This window comes from Melanotaenia boesemani, chromosome 5, assembly GCF_017639745.1.
Source record: "Melanotaenia boesemani isolate fMelBoe1 chromosome 5, fMelBoe1.pri, whole genome shotgun sequence".
Taxonomy (NCBI): domain Eukaryota; kingdom Metazoa; phylum Chordata; class Actinopteri; order Atheriniformes; family Melanotaeniidae; genus Melanotaenia; species Melanotaenia boesemani.
In genome coordinates, this window is record NC_055686.1 from 24,602,434 (window position 1) to 24,622,860 (window position 20,427).

General features: G+C 37.2%; 2 protein-coding genes across 3 annotated transcripts in view; one reads left to right on the forward strand and one right to left on the reverse strand.

The window, feature by feature from the left end:
* nit1 (nitrilase 1) overlaps positions 1-19,308 on the reverse strand; it is a 38,346-nt gene extending 19,038 nt beyond the window's left edge. Inside the window, exons 1-3 of one of the 2 annotated variants that reach the window (XM_041985143.1) lie at positions 19,288-19,308; positions 18,870-19,000; positions 17,312-17,413 (exon numbers count right to left, since the gene is read on the reverse strand). In XM_041985143.1, the coding sequence (XP_041841077.1) occupies positions 17,312-17,314 (3 nt within the window). In that variant the 5' untranslated portion in view covers positions 17,315-17,413; positions 18,870-19,000; positions 19,288-19,308. Of the gene's footprint in view, positions 1-17,311; positions 18,656-18,869; positions 19,001-19,287 lie in introns of those variants that run through there. The other variant, XM_041985144.1, reaches the window with a different exon arrangement.
* six7 (SIX homeobox 7) lies at positions 13,796-16,523 on the forward strand. Its single transcript, XM_041985145.1, has 3 exons — positions 13,796-14,258; positions 15,957-16,120; positions 16,313-16,523. Exons 1-3 carry the CDS (start codon positions 13,851-13,853, stop codon positions 16,521-16,523), a joined length of 783 nt encoding a protein of 260 aa, XP_041841079.1. The 5' UTR covers positions 13,796-13,850.
* Positions 19,309-20,427: the final 1,119 nt, after the last annotated feature.

Consider the following 20,427-nt stretch of genomic DNA (forward strand, 5'->3'; position numbering starts at 1 on the left):
ACACATTTTATAATTACATTTACACATCTGACGCTACACCTGGAAACGAGATGTTAACCCTTTAACTCCCGGTAGCGGAGGTTGCAGGTGCAGTCAAGCTAAAAATGAAAGTTTAGAGAATTTATAGGCCAGAAATCTGGATAATGAAACACTGAAGGTGCATGGATGGAAGTTATTGTGCATATTGTGAATATTTCTCTCTACTCACCATCTAAAAGCTGTGAGATTCTCATCCTGCTTTCTGTCTGTTCACCTGATGCTGATATTCATCACATATTGTTCCTCCTGTGTTTAGAAGGAAGCAGCTTCACAGTTTTAAATTCATTCTGCTGATTTTTTTTTTTACCTTTTAGTTAGTAAATCCTGAACATTTCACCCTTCTTTCTCATTAATATTTGATTTTATAAATATATATGAAGAAATATTTAAACTGTTGCTGTTTAAAGAGAAAACTGCTGCTAAATCTGTTTATGTGTTTAGTGCAGGGGTCTGCAGCCTTTCCAATCCAAAGAGCCATTTTTCCCTCAGCCAGCTAAATAAAACTACTTTAGAGACGCAAATGTTAGAAGACCTTTTCAAAAAGGCAACTTAATATATATAAATATACATTTTAATGAAGAGCCACCATAGGACATTTGTTATTTTTGAAGAACCAAATTTTATTTCCACTTTTAGGTTTTAAAATAAAGAAAAACATAAAACCTTTATGAAAAAGAGAACAGACAGACTTTCTTCTAAGGGATGTAGATATTTGTGGAAAATTATGTAAAAGAACCTAATCCAACCTAATGACAAGATATATATATATATATATATATATATATATACATATATTTTTTATGTAATCAGGTATTTAGAGACATTGTGGAAGGTCCAGAGAGCCACTTGCGGCTCCAGAGTCGCAGGTTGGAGACCCCTGAAGTAGTGTTTGTAAACCAAAATTTACTGCATTTTCTTTATATAACCATAGACCTTCTTTTAAAGAAACGAGACATTTTGCGCGTAACAGTGCGATTAATCGTGATTAATTGCAGCAGTTAATTGCGATTAAAAATTTTTTTGTTGCCCAGCACTAACAGAAATATAAAAATTACTCAATAAACAAAATGATATCCCAATAAATTATACAAAAATGTTGAAAAGTCATTTTTACATTAAGAAACCTTTAACATATGACAAATTTATATTTTTCCGTTGTCATTTTAAATGGTTTAATTAATCTTAATACTTTCCATTTAATTTTCAGTTTTGTTTGTTCATTTATTTACTGGGTGCTTTTTAAACCATTATTTTCTACTTTATTTTCTGCCTGTAATAAATTTTTTATTTTTCACCAGACGAAAACTAGACTAAACCAGACAAAAACCTCCATCAATAAATAATAACTGGGACTAAAACAGAATGCATTTTCGTGGACCAATAAAGACGAAAATGTAGTTCACTAAATAAAAACTGGACTAAAATCTATGGACATTTTAGTTCACAAACAAAGACAAGACAAAAATGATATTATATTGCCTCAGGTGGATCACATTAGTCATCAAGCGTCAGCACCACCCACACTACAATATTAATATACGATTTGTCAAATCCTCTCTCCTCCTCCTCCTCGGCTCTTCCGCCACACACACAGTGACACACCCCCTCAGTGTTGCCAACTTAGCGACTTTGTCGCTATATTTAACGAGTTTTCAGACCCCTCTAGCGACATTTTTCACAAAAGCGACTAGCGACAAATCTAGCGACTTTATATGGTAGTATTTGAGACTTGAGAGACTGACGTGAATGAACATTGACCCCTCCTCCATCCAAAAGCACTCGGAAGAAGCTTGGTCCTAGCAGCAGCACACAGCTCTCAGCTGCAGTCAGCCACCTATTGAATTGTGTGTGAAGTTAACTATGTTTTCAGTTGGATTGCAAGTTTAATTAAAGCAGACAGAAGTATGAGCTAATCTAGGAGCTGCAAGCAAACTATAGTGAACACAAAACACCTGGGCAGCTACACATGGATGCAAACTAAAAACTAAAACGTACTAAAACAAATCATCTAGATAAAATAATATGCCACACACTCAAAACAACTTTAACCTACATCTTCATACATGAAATAGTCTAAATGTGGTATAAAAGTAAGTAAAATTGTATTTTGAATGTCTGGGGTTGCCAGAGTTTTGTGATATCAAAATTGGGTTAGTCCTTGCTCGCTCAGCCGCTGGAGTTTTGAGACTCCGGAGGCTCAGAAAGAACTTTTCTAAAGTGTTGTCAACACATGTAAATAAACAACCCTGTGATTTGCCAGATGAGTAAAGGGAGCTCCACTGAATTCTTGGGAACCTAGACCACATTAGCCCTGCTCCTGATAAAAAAAACAAAAAAAACATCTTTAAATCTAGATTGATGTTTGACAGGCAGGACTAGCCCAATGGTTAGGTGCAGAACAGTTTGACACAGGTGAGTTAAAGGAAGCAGGAGAGGCAGTGGAGGAGACAATGAAATACATTTTCGGTCTTCACTTCATATTAGCAGAGGTGAACATCTGCTGCTCTGAATGCAGCTGTGAAAAATGATGGACAGGGAGGACCCTGCAGCAGCTAAGCTCATGGAGAAGAGTGAAGGTTTCGTGCTTTCACGTTAGTCTCCACAATTAAAAGTCGCCAGATTTGTCACTAGTCTATTTCTTTTAAATAGAGTCACTAGAGGGGTCTGAAAACTTGAATGTAGCGACAAAGTTGCTAAGAACTTGTGCACTGACAAATGTTCTGCATTGTTTTCCATTCAAACTGTAATTAAATGCGTTAATTTTTTTAACACGTTAATGTTTTTGTAATTATTTAATCGGAATTAATGTGTCAAAGTCGCACACCTAGTACAAATACTTTTAAAACCCAATGCACTAGTAAAATATGAAATTAATTTCCTTGATAAATAATATTCTTGTTTACCAAGAAGAATACTTAAATGACTCAAGTATCAAAATCTTTTTAGTGGAACTTTTAAACTATTATCGTGGCAAAGTATAGTTCTATTTTTCAGTTTCAGTGTCACAATTTTCAATGGCACAAGTTAATTAAATACAGCTATCAGCCAGAAACTTAAACACACTGTCTTCATAAGACAGTAACAATAACAGATTTGAACTATTTGCTAACCATGTCTTGCTCTCTGAGAGCCAGGCATACATTTCACTTTAACAAGTGAGCGCTTATCTGCCATCAAAGCCAGCTTTGAGAGAAGTTTACCTGTCTACTTATTGAAAAAAGCCTCTCAGGTGAAGGACACACATATCACTCTGCCTTAAACCGGGTGTTCTTGAAAAGCCAGGCTGCGTGGCATTTTAAATGTACCCAGCTAAAGCCAGACTATCCGACCTGGAGGACAAAAGTAATGAGACGTGACACCGCCTGGGGGAGAAAAAAGGAGGCCTAACAGATATAAGTAATCCCTCTCACCAAGCTAACACCTCCCCACCCCTGCTGTCCCATGAAGCCAGCAGGAGAGGATAAAATAGACATACACATACAAACACACCCACGGACTAATCAATAAATGCCATCAGGCTCATGTGCCTGTATGTTTTTAAAAAAAGTGTAAGTTCAAATGATACGTGGTCACACAAAACACAAACATATGGTCTCCACCAGCTACAGACATGCGTGTGCACACACACTTGCAACGGCTTTTGTTTCAATTGATACTGTGATTCAAGACTCATTTATCATAGTAACAGGTGATGGAAGCCATGAAACAACAGTCCCAATGTTTGCATAACACAATGGAGTGCAGCATGGCCTTTAGGATTACAAATCTGATTCTTACATGTGTGAGTACCGCCACACAAAGAAGATCTACACATTTTTTTCTACCTTAATAACTATAAATAGTGTAAAAATAATGCATCACCTCTACTTAAAACCAACATTATAGATGCAGTTGTATTGATTTCAAGAAGTCTAACAGGGAAGTTACAACAGTTGTGAGACACGGGATTAAATAGGATTAATATGACAGATTAAACTTGGGTTGACCTGTCAGCTCAACACAAGCTTGTACCTCAAAGGATCACACAACATGACTTTAATAAAAATCAATATAAGCCACAAGTAAGGGTGACAGTGTTTGTTTTCACTATTTGTGTGAACTTTTTTGCAGTTCTTTTTACTCTTGCAGCTCCTTATGTAGAAATCCACAGGTCTAAAATTAAAAAAGTAAAAAAAAAAACATCACACTGACAAATACATGTGACAAAAACAGTGACTTGAAGAACCAGTTTTAGTTCACTAAATGCAGCCATCCTACATATTTTAAGTCATGAGCTTGGAAAAAAAGATTTGCTTTTCTTTATCCAGACTGACATTACTCCAAAAGAGTATACCAAAGAGAAGATGACAAGTCCACTTTCAAAAATGTTTCTAGAGGTGGGCCGATACTGATATTAGCATCGGAAATATTTGCAGATCCTGAACAAAGTAAGGGGATAGGGATCGGTTAGTATTCCTTTCTAAATACCATCTGATACCACTGAAATGGAATAATTTATCTTTTTGTACTGCCTAACCCCAACACACACAGGAAGGAAGACAATCTTGCGTGACAACTGTTTTAGATTAGTAGGTGGAAAAGCAGCTGCACGTGAGTCAGTGTTCAAGCATTTAGTATTAGCCTTGTGTTAACAATTTGGCACTATTACTTATTAAAAATCCCGCTAGCAAAACAGCAACATGCTAAATATGCAGGGCTGAAGTTTCCAGAGAATGTTGCTAAATTTAACACCAGCAACCCTATAAAGCATTTGGGTTGCCATCATATTAAAAAGTATGAGGAGTTTTTGGCCTTAAAGGAAAGGAAGAACCACAGAAACAATAAACACTGGCAAATGCTTTTAAAAATGTGAGAAATTCGAAAAAGAAAGCCAGAAAGCCACCACAATAACAGACGAAGTTTTAGAATTTATCGTCCTGGATGACCAGTCCCCTGTCCGACATGGAAAACAATCCACTGTAAGTCCAGTTCCAAGATTTTTTTTAATTTTTTGATTTGAGTTTATCTACTCAATAATTAAAAAAAGTTCTGTGGCAATTTTTGTTTTCGGGTTTTAATTAATGTTTTATAGTTTAACCAGTGCTAGACCATTGAAGGACAGTAACAACAATATTATACAACAGTCTATAATAAATATAATTTATTTAAATAATAAAATTTATAGACCTCTAAATAAAATAACACAGGTATCAGATCGGTACTCTGTATCAGCAGATAACTAAACCCCAGGTATTGGAATCGGTATCAGACAGATACTTTTTCCAGTAGACTGGATCGCTAGATGTTTCTCACATTTTTATCAGCAGTAGGACCATAACTTGTATGGCTAACTCAATATATAACACTACATGTTTTATTCTAAATCAAATTTAAGTCTTAATACATAGAGTACAGAGTGTACATTGATCCAAATAATCAGTCTTACTGTAAGAGCATTTATTCTCTGAATAAAGAACACAGTGTTTGACTCTAGCCATTAACTATCATGTTTAATTTAGTTTAGTTTAACCAGACACAATTTATGCACATCCTTGATTGTCTGAAATCAAGGAACCTAGGCCCAATCCTAATTCTGCCCCACTACTTAACTTAACTCCATCCCTCTATTTTTCAGGAATAATGAGCTCTTTTTCTTTAGGTGAGGCTATGTGCTTGCCTGTCTGCAGCAGTGCCGGAGGTAAAAGAATAGCAGGAGCTTTGTAGCAAATAACTATCTGAGTGAGTTTAGTTTTTTATAAATACAATTTTTTTTCTGTCATTTATGTGGGAAAGACCTTTAATGCCCCACATTAAAAACTGCTGATATGTGTGAAGCACCAACACAGACATGTATCATATCTTATAATCTTGTTCCCACTTTCCCTACAATGCCCCTCAAAAACCATGCCTCTACTTCTTCCTGTTAACAACTGATTAGTCTTTCTTTCGAGGCCATATCACAATCAGCAGTACAGTGGGCAAGCCTGGCTGGACAGTCCAGAGAGGATCAGAGGAGGTAAGTCACCAAAGCAGGAATTAATGAGCATTATAGTATTAGGTAAAAATAAGTCCCACACGTAATCCCTGGGGATTCCTAAACAACTTCAGTAACACCTGTCAGATGACAAAGCAAGATACATTATATGAAAACAGAAAAAAAAAACTATAATACGTTTTGTTTTGCTGGTTCATGTCAGATCAAAAATTGTAATCTTCTCATACGAGACTGCCATATTTTCCACCTACTCACAGCTTAACATTTCCAATGGCCACTGCATGTGGCCACTGTGCTGAATGTTATTGACTTTAAATTTATCCAAAATGTTAATTAAATATTTATTTACTGATTACAAGCACAAATAACATACAGGGGAAGGTAGCATGGACTCTTGAGTCAAGCTATATGGTGGACCACTCTTCTTGTTTCTATACATATACATGGGAGGGGGACTGATCCAAGTTATTGACCCAACTATGCCACAATAATGACACGGACTGTATGATAAAATATTCAAGACATTCTGTTGCTTCTAACTTCCTCTGTGGGGGATCAACCTAGATTTAAAGTATAACCAAAAGATGTCTACAAGTTTCTGATTAGTGTTTTTGTCAGATGATGCTGCAGTTATAAAAATCTAAAATCTATCAAATTGGAGCTGAAATAAAGTCAAGAAAATGGCCACAAGTTGATGTACTTTTGTACTTGATGTACTTTTAATGGGCTGTTTTTCAGTCATAACTTCTGGTGCATGTAACGGCCTGAGCAAAGAAACAGAAAAATAGGCAAATGAAAGGAGCTTTTATTGGGTTCAGTTGTATTAATATACAATTAGGCTTTATTGATTGACTCGACATATATAGGAGTTAGTCAGCCCACAATGACATTATCTAGGTGTGTTAGTCCAGTTTTAAGAGCTTTCATATTATATGATTTTGGCCGTACTAAAAGGTTTACTTGGTTTTTTCTAACAATCTGGTTTAGAAGAAAACTTGCTCACAGAGCAACTATGATTCTCCCATAGGGATTTAAGAGAGACTTCTGTTCATCTACATATTTATTCCTCATTCTATCTGTTATTTTAAGGGAAAAAAAATACTTATTTGATGTACACGAGCACATTAAACATGGTGCTTAATAAAACATCCCAAATTAATCTTGTGGAATCTGATTTTATAAAATAAAGTAATAAATCACACACATGATCCAAACCAAATCACCACACACACACATCTAATAGTTAAAAGCTGCATTCACAACTGAAAAACAAGAAAACAAAGAATCCAGGGCAAGCAGTGACTTGCAGTGCTATTTTTAAAGGCTTAAAATAGAGTTTGCCATCTAATTGTAAGCTCTGGTAAGTCAATTCCTCACACAGTGAACATGATACCGTCTGGAGGTTGTACTAGTAGGGAAGAGCTGCACAATTCAGTAGTTACCCAGACCTGGAAGGAGCATTTCTTCAAAAAACAGGACAGCATGAGCTGTGAAGATGCTTCTTGATCTGGCTCATTTTATTTTATACAGATGACACTTCCTTTAAAACAGGGGTGCCCAAAGTAGGGCCCGCGGGCCATATTTGTTCCACAAATAAACATTAGCTGGACCAATAACTTTCCCATATGGGTCATTTGTGATCTCTGATGTATGCAAAATTAGTTGATAAAACTGACATCATTAGTTAATTAGACCTATACTGCTGTTACGCAATTAGTTGATAACCAGAAAGCAAATGTACTGTAATCTGATATTGTTTTCCTAATATTCCATATTTTAGTTATCTCAGTTGATATTTACTTCTTTTCTTGAGTTCTTTCAGGGCATTGACAAGGAAAAACTTTATAAAGTTACAGAATGCACTAAAAAAGTCTTTTTACACAGTTGTGCTCTTATTTAGGCTCATTTGCCAAAAGCTACAAATCGAACTTAAGCCTACACTTGGGATATTATACCTACTCCCTCCCCAACCCCACACACAAAATATCCATATTTACTTTCTATCACTTGTGTCTTAAGTCAAAAGAACCCCCTCCTCTCCGGTTCGCACCCTACAGCAATGATGAGGAAGTCATTTACGTCGTTTGCTTGGCGAGTGCTCCTGGCTGGTCTGAGAGGTAAAGCTAACACAGTATTCTGTGAGGGGAGGCGAAGACACGGGGGGGATAGACCTGTCTGAGAGGATACTGCTATTGAGTTGTAAATGAGCTTGTAATTAGCTCTTACACATTTGCCTGGAGGGAATGAATGTGCGAGCATGTGTGTGTATGTCATTCTGCTTTTTAACCCCTTTTCCTTAGAATAGGGGTTGATGGTGATAAGCAGATAATACTAATTACTTCTCCTCCCAATTGCTTGTTAATTGTGCTTGGTGTGGATTTATACAGCATGGTAATACCCCCATTCCCTACACACACACACACACACACAGATGCATCCCCCCCTGTGTTGTCTGTTGGTAAAATCAACAGGTCTTTTTTTTTAATCAGGACATTCCTGTTTAAGCCACTAATTAATTATGCCAAGAGGGGTTCCACCATACATAGGGGTCTCACCAGTCCTGTGTGTATTTGGGGGGGGGGGGCATATTAGGTTTTTAATCAGTCATTTTTGATAATAACATATGCAACATATGCCCCACTTTTCATTACAGATCAAATGACCAGTAACAAATATATTCTATGGCGCAACAAGTTGTGTCCTAAAGCCAAACGACAACGCTCTTTATAGATATAACTGGACGTTTGAGGCCATATAGATAATATGTTCTACATTTGCCAATATAGTAAGTCCAGCTATTTTATAACTAATATTTCTTGGTTTCAATTTAATTCAATTGAAAATATTTAATATAAAAAAGTTACTGTATTTGTCATTGTTTGAATGCAGACTGTTTATCTCCAGACAGCAATTTAATTAAAAATTTAAAAATACCTTTCGAAAGAGCAACTTAATTTTATAATCAAGAGCAAACAGAAACTATTTCTTTTTGTTTTGATTTCTTCCTTGTTTGCTTTAATCCTAATCAGACATAATGAGAAACATCATAAGAGTATGACAGTGGATGTGTGTGTGTGTGCTTGTGTGTGTGTGTGTGTGTGTGTATGTGTTTGTGCAAATGAGTCAGTGTATGTGATTGTTAGAGGTTGTTGTCATTTGGTGCTAACATTCATTGCAGTTGATTCAATCACAAGTGAAGAGCACAAAAACTTTTAGTTTTCCTATCTTACAAGTCCCGTTTGCATGTAAACATTCTATTCATTTTAAAATACTCCAGCATCATTAGCCTTGACTAACATCTTACTTGAGACTATAAGAACTTCTATGTCATGTCATCTGTGTGTATGCACTGACCCAGCTTTTAGCCAGTGTGGTCAGGTGAAGGCATGTTAAAAGGAAATTCCGTCGACCAACAGGACAGATCGGGGGATTTGCAGCTGGGCTCGACGCTGCTTTGCTTATTCTCTGCAGAAATTTCCATTAAACATGAACAGGAGGTTTTCTGTGGGGGCATGTCAAATCACAAGGTAGAACCAGAATGTGCACTATGGACAGACTGGGTATCATCATGACAATACAGACAGAACTGTCCTGGACCAAATCTGAATGTTATCTAGGTAATCAGGTCCGAATACATACTCAATCTGTTTCAGTTGAGTTCATCCATGTATTTAGCAGAGTCTACTTGTGATCACATCACCTAGGATAGATGCTAGCACCAGAACTGAATTTGATCTGAATGCAATCCATCCTGGGGATATCTTGTGGGACAACCTGATGACCTGAAGTGACTGACATGACCACAAGGCTAAGCCTTGTGCCAGAGTGTGTGCTTGTTTGCTAATTTTCTAAAAAAAAATAAATAAATAAAAAAAATAAAAGAGGCCAACTGAGTTGATTCAGGGATCTGATTAGGATATTCTTTCCTTTTCAGGTTTTTACAGGTACATTATCTGGAAGGAGGCTCTGACTGAAAAAATGCTGGATGGATTTAAAATCTCATCGGATCTAGGACTGCTTCATGGTCTTCCAAGAGGAACTGAACTAAGAAAAATGTAGAATACCCTGTGGACACTGTGATGTGACCCCAGATGAGAGCATGAAGATGGATGGATGGATGGATGGATGGATGGATGGATGGATGGGTGGATGGATGAGGGCTCCACCAATTCAATTACAGGAATCATGAAATAAACAAATACTGAAAAACGTGAATATATAAATACAAACAAAACTGGTGACCTGTCCAGGGAGTACCCTGCCTCTCACCTGTTAATGCTGAGATAGGCTCCAGCTTACCTGTGACCCGTAATGGACTAAGCGGTACAGAGAATGAATGAAAAAAGACCAATATATACATTTTCTTTGCAAGGTAGTGTATAATCCTCTATTTGTGGATGTAGTTATTGGCCGTGTTCACTGATAAGAGCTTTGACAAGGACTCTCAAGCCTGTGAAAAGGAATTCACCACAGAATTGTCTCTATTTACATTAAGTGCCACTTCAATACAGTTTTTTTTCCTTCTTTTTGGCCAATGTTCCCTGAAAACAGAAATGGTGTAAAGATCATAGATGATATTATCAAACCTTGGAAACTTTGTAGTAAAAATGTAGTATTCTAAAATTAGGGCCACTTTACATTATTACTTTATAATCTGTTACCTTTTAAATGATTAATGGATGAGGTTTTCCTTTTAACTTAACTCCTTTCTTACTCATAACCACTGGAACTGTAAGATTTTTCTAATAAATATAGATCATAGATTTGAAATTGAAAATCCCAGTGTAGCTATATATGAAAAAAGAAAAGAAAGTGTGATGCAAGTGAAAAACATTTCATTCAAATTGCCCGGAGGCTGAATATTTGTTCACTAAAGTTGGTGTTTGATTATCAATATAGGGTGGTCATATCTAATCTCACCTCTACTAAAACTGATTTTGTCGTATTTAGCAAACCTGTAATATCACATCGCATAAATGACAAGAGTTTTTATTTTACAAAAAAATATATAATCACACTCCTATCCTATCCTTCAACCCCCTTCACCCTTTTACAAACACCTACATTATCTGTTCATCCAACCAGTATCTTATTATTCATCCTATTCCAACAGCTTGGGTGTACTTAAGCAGATTTTGGTTCAGTCTGCTCTCTAAAGTGTTAAACAGATTGGGAAGGGGGATTTCTTGAAATAAAGGTAAGTGTTTGTGTATGTGTGAATATGTGCGTGTATGTGTGTGTATGTGTGTGTATGAGTGCATGTGGTGGTGCAAAGAGCATAAAACTTGGAGGGGTTAGATTAACTGTAAGCATGATCTTCACTGAGCTCATTTCTCCCCTTCTGTGCCAAAAAGTGTGACTAAGACACACACACACAAAATACAACCCCCCACACCCATCAGCCCATGAACCCCACCTTGTGTTTTAATCTAGATTTAGGATCTAACAAGTATCAAATAATTATCTAGCTCTACGAAGTAAGTTTATATGTTTTCTATATCCTAAACACAAGCACATCATGACTGTTCTCGAAACGATTGAGCAATAGAAAAATAACTTTTATTTCCTCTGAAAATGTTTTTTTTTCCCTTAAAAATCTAAGAATGGGATTTGTTTTTCACTTTATATGGATAATATACTGTTTCTTTTTCTTTTTTTCTATATTTTTTACCAAGTTCATGAGAACCAAACTGCTCACTACAAATGACAATCAAACTTTAAGGTTAAGCTAACTGTACAGCTGAAGTAAGTGGCACACAGCAATTGGTAAAAATAAAAAAAATTCTTGGCATTGTGATGGACTGGCAGCCCGTCCCAGAATATACCCCGTTTTTTACCCAATGGCAGCTGGGATTGGCTGTAGCATTTACACAGCTCTGAACTCTGGATGAAGTGGGTATGGAAAATGGACGGATGGATAAAAAAGATTCTGCTTAAGTACTTTTTTTTTTTTTTTAGTTGTACCCTAAAAGAAAAAGAGCTTTGTGAGTGAATGCCTTAATAATGGATGACAGAATAGAGTTAATATTCTGAAATTTGGATTGGAATCATCCTTACTGCCTGTTACATCAGCTGAATATCAACGTAATGTAATCCCATGTTTTACATAATGGCTCAAATACTTAAAAACATTTATTTAAAAAAACAAACAAACATGTTACAACTAGTGGGAGATAATATGGGACCACAACAGAACTGGTCAATATGTAATAAATACATTGCTTGAGATTTTAAAGTAACTTAAAATTATTAAAGGGGGGAAAACTGAAACATGCACGCAGGGGTGTTTGTTTACATTATGAATCACCATTTCTTTTCCTGCAACTTTTTCCGTAAAGTCAGACAATTCTGGATGTGTCAGAATGAGTTATTTTTATTAAACATTAGATGCATGAAGATGCATGTCATAATTGGAATAGCTTTTTTAGAGTCCATGTAAACAGCAGAGGTTTGAGCTGAACTGTAACCTGAACATAGCAAGTTAGTTGATACTTTATGTGATTTATTTAGTATAAATATTATTTATGGTATTACTTATAGTTTAAGATACTACTCAAAACTTGGGTATTTGTAAAAAAAAAAAAAAATCTCCACAAACTGTTGAAACAAGTTGGGGCTCCAGATGTTGAATGATCATCCCTAGTCTGGCAGGCTCATATCTACGTTCTAGACAGATTTGTAGACAGGATTTTAAGCTCTTTCACCTTATTTCAAATCAGATGAACCTTCACCTGACTGCAACCTTTATGCAAAGTGATATTCACTCCACAGACAACTCTAATTTAAGGACAGTCTAGCAAATATAAATTCTTAATTCAAAGAGTCTACTGACACTTTAAACATATTTTTTTCTATATGCTATTTAGACAAATTCATGGTAACATGTTTTGGCAGTAGCTAACAGATGCTTAGAGGATCCTGAGTGTGATTAATAAGAAAAACTGTCCTTAGACTGATTAATGAGCTGAGATCAGAAGGATTGAACCGGTTTGCGGATCATTAATTCCATGTCCTGACTTGCTCTGCTGTGTGCATCGATGTCCAGGGGCGTTTTCATTATGCCGTTGCCTGACAAGAGGTCGCAGAAATAGCCAATGTGCTACCAATGTCTGTTTTAATTACAAGGGTATTAGCTGGTGGGGGATCGCTAAAGCTTTGTGTCCTGACATATACCCTGAGCCAAATGTCTAAATGCATGTGATACCAATTTTCATGTCTACAGAAAACACAATTTACATTTGCTTTATTTACGGCTTTATAAGTTGTTGGAAATTTTTTTTTTTTTTTTTTGGTCTTCTGGGCTGTTTCTGTGTCACACATCCCTTCTGTGCTCCTTTGCTTATCTGCTTTTAAAGCATGGCTTCATCTCCTCAAGATCCAACCTTTTAAATGACCTATCCTCACTTGTTTGCTCTCTGCAATCATCCTGGCAGTCAGTGTATCCTCAGGCTAAGCCAAACAAGCTGATCAGTAAGGCACCTCTGTACACACTACCCCCCACTAAGAGGCTAATGGCCAGAACTTATAATCCTTCTCAAAACAACCATGGAGATGCTAATTGTATCTAACTATAAATACTGGCTACTCCTTGTCCTCTTTTTTCATTTATCTCTGCTCTTCTAAACATAGTGCTGCTGCCTGTTTTCATGGAGCATTTGCCCAAATACCAAGAAAAAGCTTAGTTACATAAGAGAGGCGGCAGATACATAGTGTGTCAATATACCTGCAGCATCTCCAAAAAGGCGACGAACGCACGACGAACGCTGCGCGCGGATACCCTGTTGTATGCGCCTTACCAACATATCTAAATTGAGATACTGAGAAGCGACCACGCGACATGTTCCCGTTGCCGATGTTCACACCGGACCAGGTCGCTCGGGTGTGCGAGAACTTGGAGGAAACCGGCGACATCGAGCGCCTTGGCCGGTTTCTTTGGTCACTGCCAGCGGCTGTCCCTGGCTCCGCTGGGGAGGCGCTCAACCGACACGAGTCTGTCATGCGAGCGAGAGCGCTGGTCGCTTTCCACGCAGGAAATTTTGAGGCTCTCTATCAGATCCTCCAGAGTCACAGATTTACGCGCGAGTCGCATGCCAAGCTCCAAGACCTGTGGCTGGACGCGCATTACAGAGAGGCGGAGAGGCTCCGGGGACGGCCACTGGGCCCAGTGGAGAAGTACCGGATCCGAAAGAAGTTCCCACTACCCCGCACCATCTGGGATGGCGAGCAGAAAACACACTGCTTCAAGGTAAACGAAAAAAAGACTGTGTGGTGGCCAACATGGCTTAAGGCAACAGGCCAACACTGTAGGGACTCAACTTAAGTGTTCTCATGTCTTTCGGGCAAAGTAGGTGCATCATACATGAATATTAGATTACTTTATAACGAAACATCATCATCTAAACTGAGGAAAATTGGTAATTGCTGCCCTCGCTTGAAGGTGATTTCTAACCTGATTGCTAAGTCAGGCAGCCTGGTCTTTGAGCTCTTAAGATGATAATAGTCAGAGCCACGGTTATCCTCTACCTTCTGCCGTCAAGTCTAAACCACTTTAGGGGAGTAAGATCAAATATTTAAGGAAGCTATTTTCTGTGGAAGAAATACATGCTTTTAAATTGCGTCAAACAATGTCAGATCAGCGGATTACGTAGCTTTTTGTCCTGTTTGACGTTGAAACCAGAGAAAATTAGGCTGCCACACAAATACAGTCCAGTGTTTTTCTTAACTTGTAACTTCAGTGTGATTTGTCTGCTTCTAATGTAATTCATCACATGTTTAATAGAGATGTTTTAAATCCATAATTTGCATACTGCAGTGAAAGTTTCAGCTATATATATATATATATATATATATATATATATATATATATATATATATATATATATATATATATATATATATATAACAGGACTTTCTAAAAAGAGCATTAAACATCTGCAGCTCACCCAAAATGCTGCTGCTAGAGTTTTAACCAGGACTAAGAGATCTGAACACATCACACCACTTTTGAAATCTTTACACTGGCTTCCAGTCAGTCACAGAATAGATTTTAAAACCCTTCTGCTTGTTTATAAATCCCAGAATGGTTTAGGCCCAGAATACATCTGTGATATGTTCAGAGAATATAAACCTAGCAGAGCTCTTAGATCCAAAGACTCTGGTCAACTAGTCCAGACCAGAGTCCAGACTAAACATGGAGAAGCAGCATTTAGCTGTTATGCTGCAAACAAGTGGAACAAACTGCCAGTGGAGATTAAACTTTCACCAAATGTAGACATTTTTAAATCCAGGTTAAAAACATTTCTTTTTTCATGTGCCTATGCATGAAATCTGCACGGTAACTTTTTTAACTTATCTTGCTTTTAATCATTTTAATGTAATTTATTATTTTATTGTGATTATGTGTTGATGCCTTTTACTATTTCTATATATCTGTAATGCCTTTGTTTTATGTAAAGCACTTTGAATTGTCCTGTACATGAAATGTGCTATACAAATAAACTGCCTTGCATATATATATATATGTATATATATACATATATATATACATATATATATATATATGTATATATATACAAGAAAACATTAACTTAGTCTTTTCAGTGAGTGTTTAGATGTGTGATCTCCCTCCTTGTGGTAGGCGGAGGTGTTGTTCATAATCATATAATCTTTCATTACTAACCTTCAGGGGGATGGCCTGTCCAGCAACCTGCTAAGCCCCTTAACATGATACAAATTAGAAGATACATACTGTTATGTGTAATTTTAATGCAGATAGTGCTTATCTGTTTAGAAATCCAGTGTAATATGATTATACAAATCATGAGATTATTGTGGTTTGAAGCAGTTACCAGCTTTGTTTTTTGACCATCATGTGATGCTAGATACATGCTAGAAACGTAAACTAAGGGCTTAAACCTAAATATTTCATTAAAATTTTCTCCAGGAAAGAACTCGCAGCTTGTTAAGGGAGTGGTATCTCCAAGATCCGTACCCCAACCCATCCAGAAAACGGCACTTGGCCCAGGCCACAGGACTTACACCTACACAAGTAGGTAACTGGTTCAAGAACCGCCGCCAAAGAGACCGTGCCGCATCAGCGAAGAACAGGTATGTAAAAAGCCTTTTCGTGCTGATTACAATAAAGAAAGAAGGCTAAATATTGGACTTAATAGATTCAAAGTTTCCTGTTTATTCAAGTTTGATCCAATCTGTGTTTTAAAAACTTTCTAAGAAGCAAAGTTCAAATTGACAAATTGACTCTGGTCTCAAGTCTAATCTCTCATATGTCTCTCCACTCAGACTGCAGCAGGATCCTAACCTCCTCCCCACTAAGGGCTCACCTGATGGCTCCCTCCAGGAACGCCATCATCACCCCCACCTTCTGCCTAACTCCCCTCGCCACATCGGCAGCCCGGAAGCCAGCGACTGTAGCACGGAGAATGAGCGCAGAGGAACGGGAGCGTCCACCCCAGACATCTCCGTCAGCAGTGACAGCGAGTTTGAGTCTTGAGATGATGGATTTCTTTTTTTTTTTTTTAATGAGCAAACTCTCAATCCCTCAGACACAGACATAAATGAAGGATATGTGAACTTTCAGCGTGGCTGTGGGGGTATTACAGCTTTCTACACAGGGAGGAAAGCAAGGCTGAGGTCACTTGTGGCTCTGAGAAGACAATGTAAAGAAAATAAATGCACTTATAAAAGCTGAAAGGCACAGCTTGACTGTTATGAAGTAGTGTCCTGCTGACAGAGACTCAGCACTTTAGAAAAGTGGACATCCACAGGGGCAAAAACCATATTTGCAGGCAAAATCTCAGGCAAAACATTTATAGGAATAATGCCAATGGTTTTAGTTAATTTGGGTTTTAATATTTTAAGGCATTTTTTTTTACTGGTTTCAGTAAATACTGTGATGTAGATAATTTTGTAATAGTTTTTATGGAAGCTACATATATTTGTGTGGAAACTGCAAGAGCACAATAGAAAATGCCTTGAGTAGGCTATTATTGTAAGTGAATATGTCAACATGCACATTACTCATTTGATTCTCCTCAGGTTTGTTGAAAAATACCCATATAAGGTCAGCGATAAAAACAAAAAAGTCTTGAGAAGAAACTGTTTGCCTAAAACAGTGTAACCAGGTTATAATGTGCATGTAAACATAAGCAAAGATCAACTGAACTCATTTCACTGCCTTAAATAGAACTAAGGGCATCACTACAATGCAACAAGTCATAACTCAAGACAAACTTAACTATGTGTGATTACCAATGCAAACATGCTGCTTAAAATACAAACCATTTTGTTCAGAGTCGTTTTACCCGATCACTTCTCTTGTTACTGACTGAAATATGCTGGACTGTTGGGGATGCTCCTGAGCTGCTCTGATTCCTGCAGGGGCTGACACAGAAAAGATTGAATCAGAAAGAATGTAAAGCACTCATCAGTTCTTAACTCCATGTGCCTATTGAATTTGTGAAGAGTGAGATCCAGGCGGGCATACGTCTTCGTGTTAACAATGCTCAAAGGCCTACAGTCTGATGTCTTAAAACAATCATTTCTCAAAACCTATTTCTGTATTTCAGTGAAAATGTGTATTTTGTAAATGTTTTATGTAAATAAATTAACCTATTTTTATCCAAAGTTACTATGTCTTATTGTATTTATAAGGTACAAAGAGAAATGCAGCCTAGTGTCAAATGGGTTCTTTTACATAATACATTGTTTTAAAACGGGCAGAACATTTTTTACAAGTTACTTGGTTAAAACTTTAAGATAATAGTTAATAGTTAAGTTAATAGTTAAGAAAATAGTTGCCAGATTTTTTGCAGAAGCTAACAGTTGTCAGCACAACTGTGCAACTTGTTTCAGGACTGCTCATTGAACATATAAACTTAGCACAAAAATGAGGATAATAAACAATTGGTGTTGTGTCATACATCGCTGGAAAGCCTTATTCATTGCCTTTAAAATGAGGTATAACTTATAACGACTGTCTTTCTGTGAAATGAATAACACAGCTAAATGTGTAGGTGGTCCCCTCAAAAATGTACCAAAATCTCCTGCAATATTCTCCTGTTGGAATTCACTTCTGTTTTGAGTTTCTTAGTGTACTGGATGATTGCCTTTTTCCATAGTAATAAGGAAAAACAACACATATTAGCCAGCTGCGTGGTAGTTGACACTGTGGCCTCACAGCAAGAAGGTCGCTGGTTCGAGCCTGGTCGAAGTTCAAACAATGTCCTTTCTGTGTGGAGTTTACATGTTCCACCCGTGTATGCATGGTTTCTCTCCGGGTACTCCGGTTTTCTTCCACCATTGGTCATCCTACATTCTCCTTTTTTAAGTTCTCCCTAGGAGTGAGTATTCATGTAAGTAGTTGTTTGCCTCTTCATGTGTTGCGGTGGCAACCTGTCCAGGCTGTACCCTGCTAATTGTAGGGATAGGCTCCAGCTTTTCTGCGGCCCTGAATTGAAAAAAGCTGTATACAAAATAAATCAATAAACATATATTAGCCATTTTTTCGCTTTATTAACCCTCTATGCGCCAAAGTAACAAAACTGTGACAAGCACCAGCACCTAAAGGGTAAAATTTACAATGTCAGGAACCTCAGGAGTGTGAGGCAGATCCATGTGCTGCTGCAACAGCTTGGCTTCCTCTCCTCAACCAGGAGATGTTGAAGGTCAACCAGCGTGGTTGTGCAGCATAACCAAGCTGAAACAATAACGTGTCACATTTTGATTGCCTAATGCAATTTTTTTATCTTTAAAATGAAAACACTGCATTCATGCAGTAAATAGTAGCAGTCATAGCTTACCAACCTACTTGAATATATTGGACAAGAATAATGGACACCCTTTTTAATTATGATGCTCCACTTCTTATTTCCACACACAGAAAGATTGATGGTGGATTTGGGGATGATACTGGAGTCGAACATTAAGTTTACAGTGTGGTTAAGAAGCCTGTAAGCATTGTCTCAGGAACTGGATGGCAGAGAGAAAAAAAACAGTAGATAGATGTGTTCTAGTCTTTCTCTGACTCTCCACATCAGAAAATGTCACATATAATGTCAGTGGTCCTTAAATCTTTTCTGCCATGCTTCACAAATCATATCATTGTGACAAGGGAACCAGATTTTTTTTTGTCACTGCAGGAAAACAATGGTAGCAGAGATTTTGGCATAAAATAGTTGTCAAATATGAGTGTTGCTTGCATTATTATGACTTAGAACTGAACTTTCATTAGTGTCATTAGTAACACTTGTGCTTACCTTTCTTTTCATGCCAAAATGGCTGCTGGGAAAAAGACATCACAGTAGCATTAAGTCATATTATGTTTGGTCATTATCGTGTTGTTAAGGTCTGACTCAACATCACTGGTACGCTTAATAAAATAATTACTTACATGTGAAATTGTTAAGCCAATTTTTTTTAAGAGTTTCATGTGAATAACTATTGATTTGTAAACAGCAGCTATAGTGGTCAGATACATGTATGGATAGCAGAAAAACAGTCATTTAAATACTCTTTTAATCAAATTACTGATGTGGTAGGGTAAATTACTGTATACTTATCCGACCATTACTTATGCTAACAAATTATTTTAAAAGCAATAAAAGTAATTAGTAACACTGCTCTCATTTTTCCTAACATTATGTACTCAGATTTTTTATAACTTTTATGTCACTAAATTAGCATAAAGGATTTCTAAACTTGAATGGCTCACCTTGTAAATTCCCCAGAGGTTCTGTACAACAATTATCTCCCAGGTAGGCACATTTGGGTTTAATTCAGGCTACTTTTGGCACTTATGGCTCAGTTGGCACAGGCAAGTACTGTGTGGGCCAGAAGTGGTCCAAATATGAGGGCTAAATGTGGCCATGTAGCTGAGTTGTGGCAGCCACACTCTCATAGAGTTTACGTGTAAATCAGGGCCAATTATGAAACAAACAACAGAACAAAACAACAGAAGTGGGCCATTTTTGGGTCGAGCCTTTTGGCTTTCTGGACTATGTTTTAATTGCTTATTCTGTTTGAACGAATTATATTGTGTTGGCTACATAAAAGAGTTTTTAACTCACTGTAGAAATCCCCTGTCAACTCTGTAACCTTTATTTCTGGCCGTCAACAACAAAGATGGCGAACAGTAATGTAATACAGACAAAACCTGTCAGGTAGCAAAACTCATAAAACCCAACTGAGTAAATAAATTAAATCTACTCGCCATTTTCATTTCCGCTTTGGCAGTAGTCTTGTTAACTTGTGTAGCTTCAGCTTGTTGGAAAACAAGAGTAGTCATCTCATTAGAGTAGCCACACGGTCTCGGCTACAGTAACTGTTTATCATGCAAAGTGTTTTTTCCACCAGTGTCGCCAGGGGGCGCCTTACCCAGTTTTACCCGTCTCACTCAA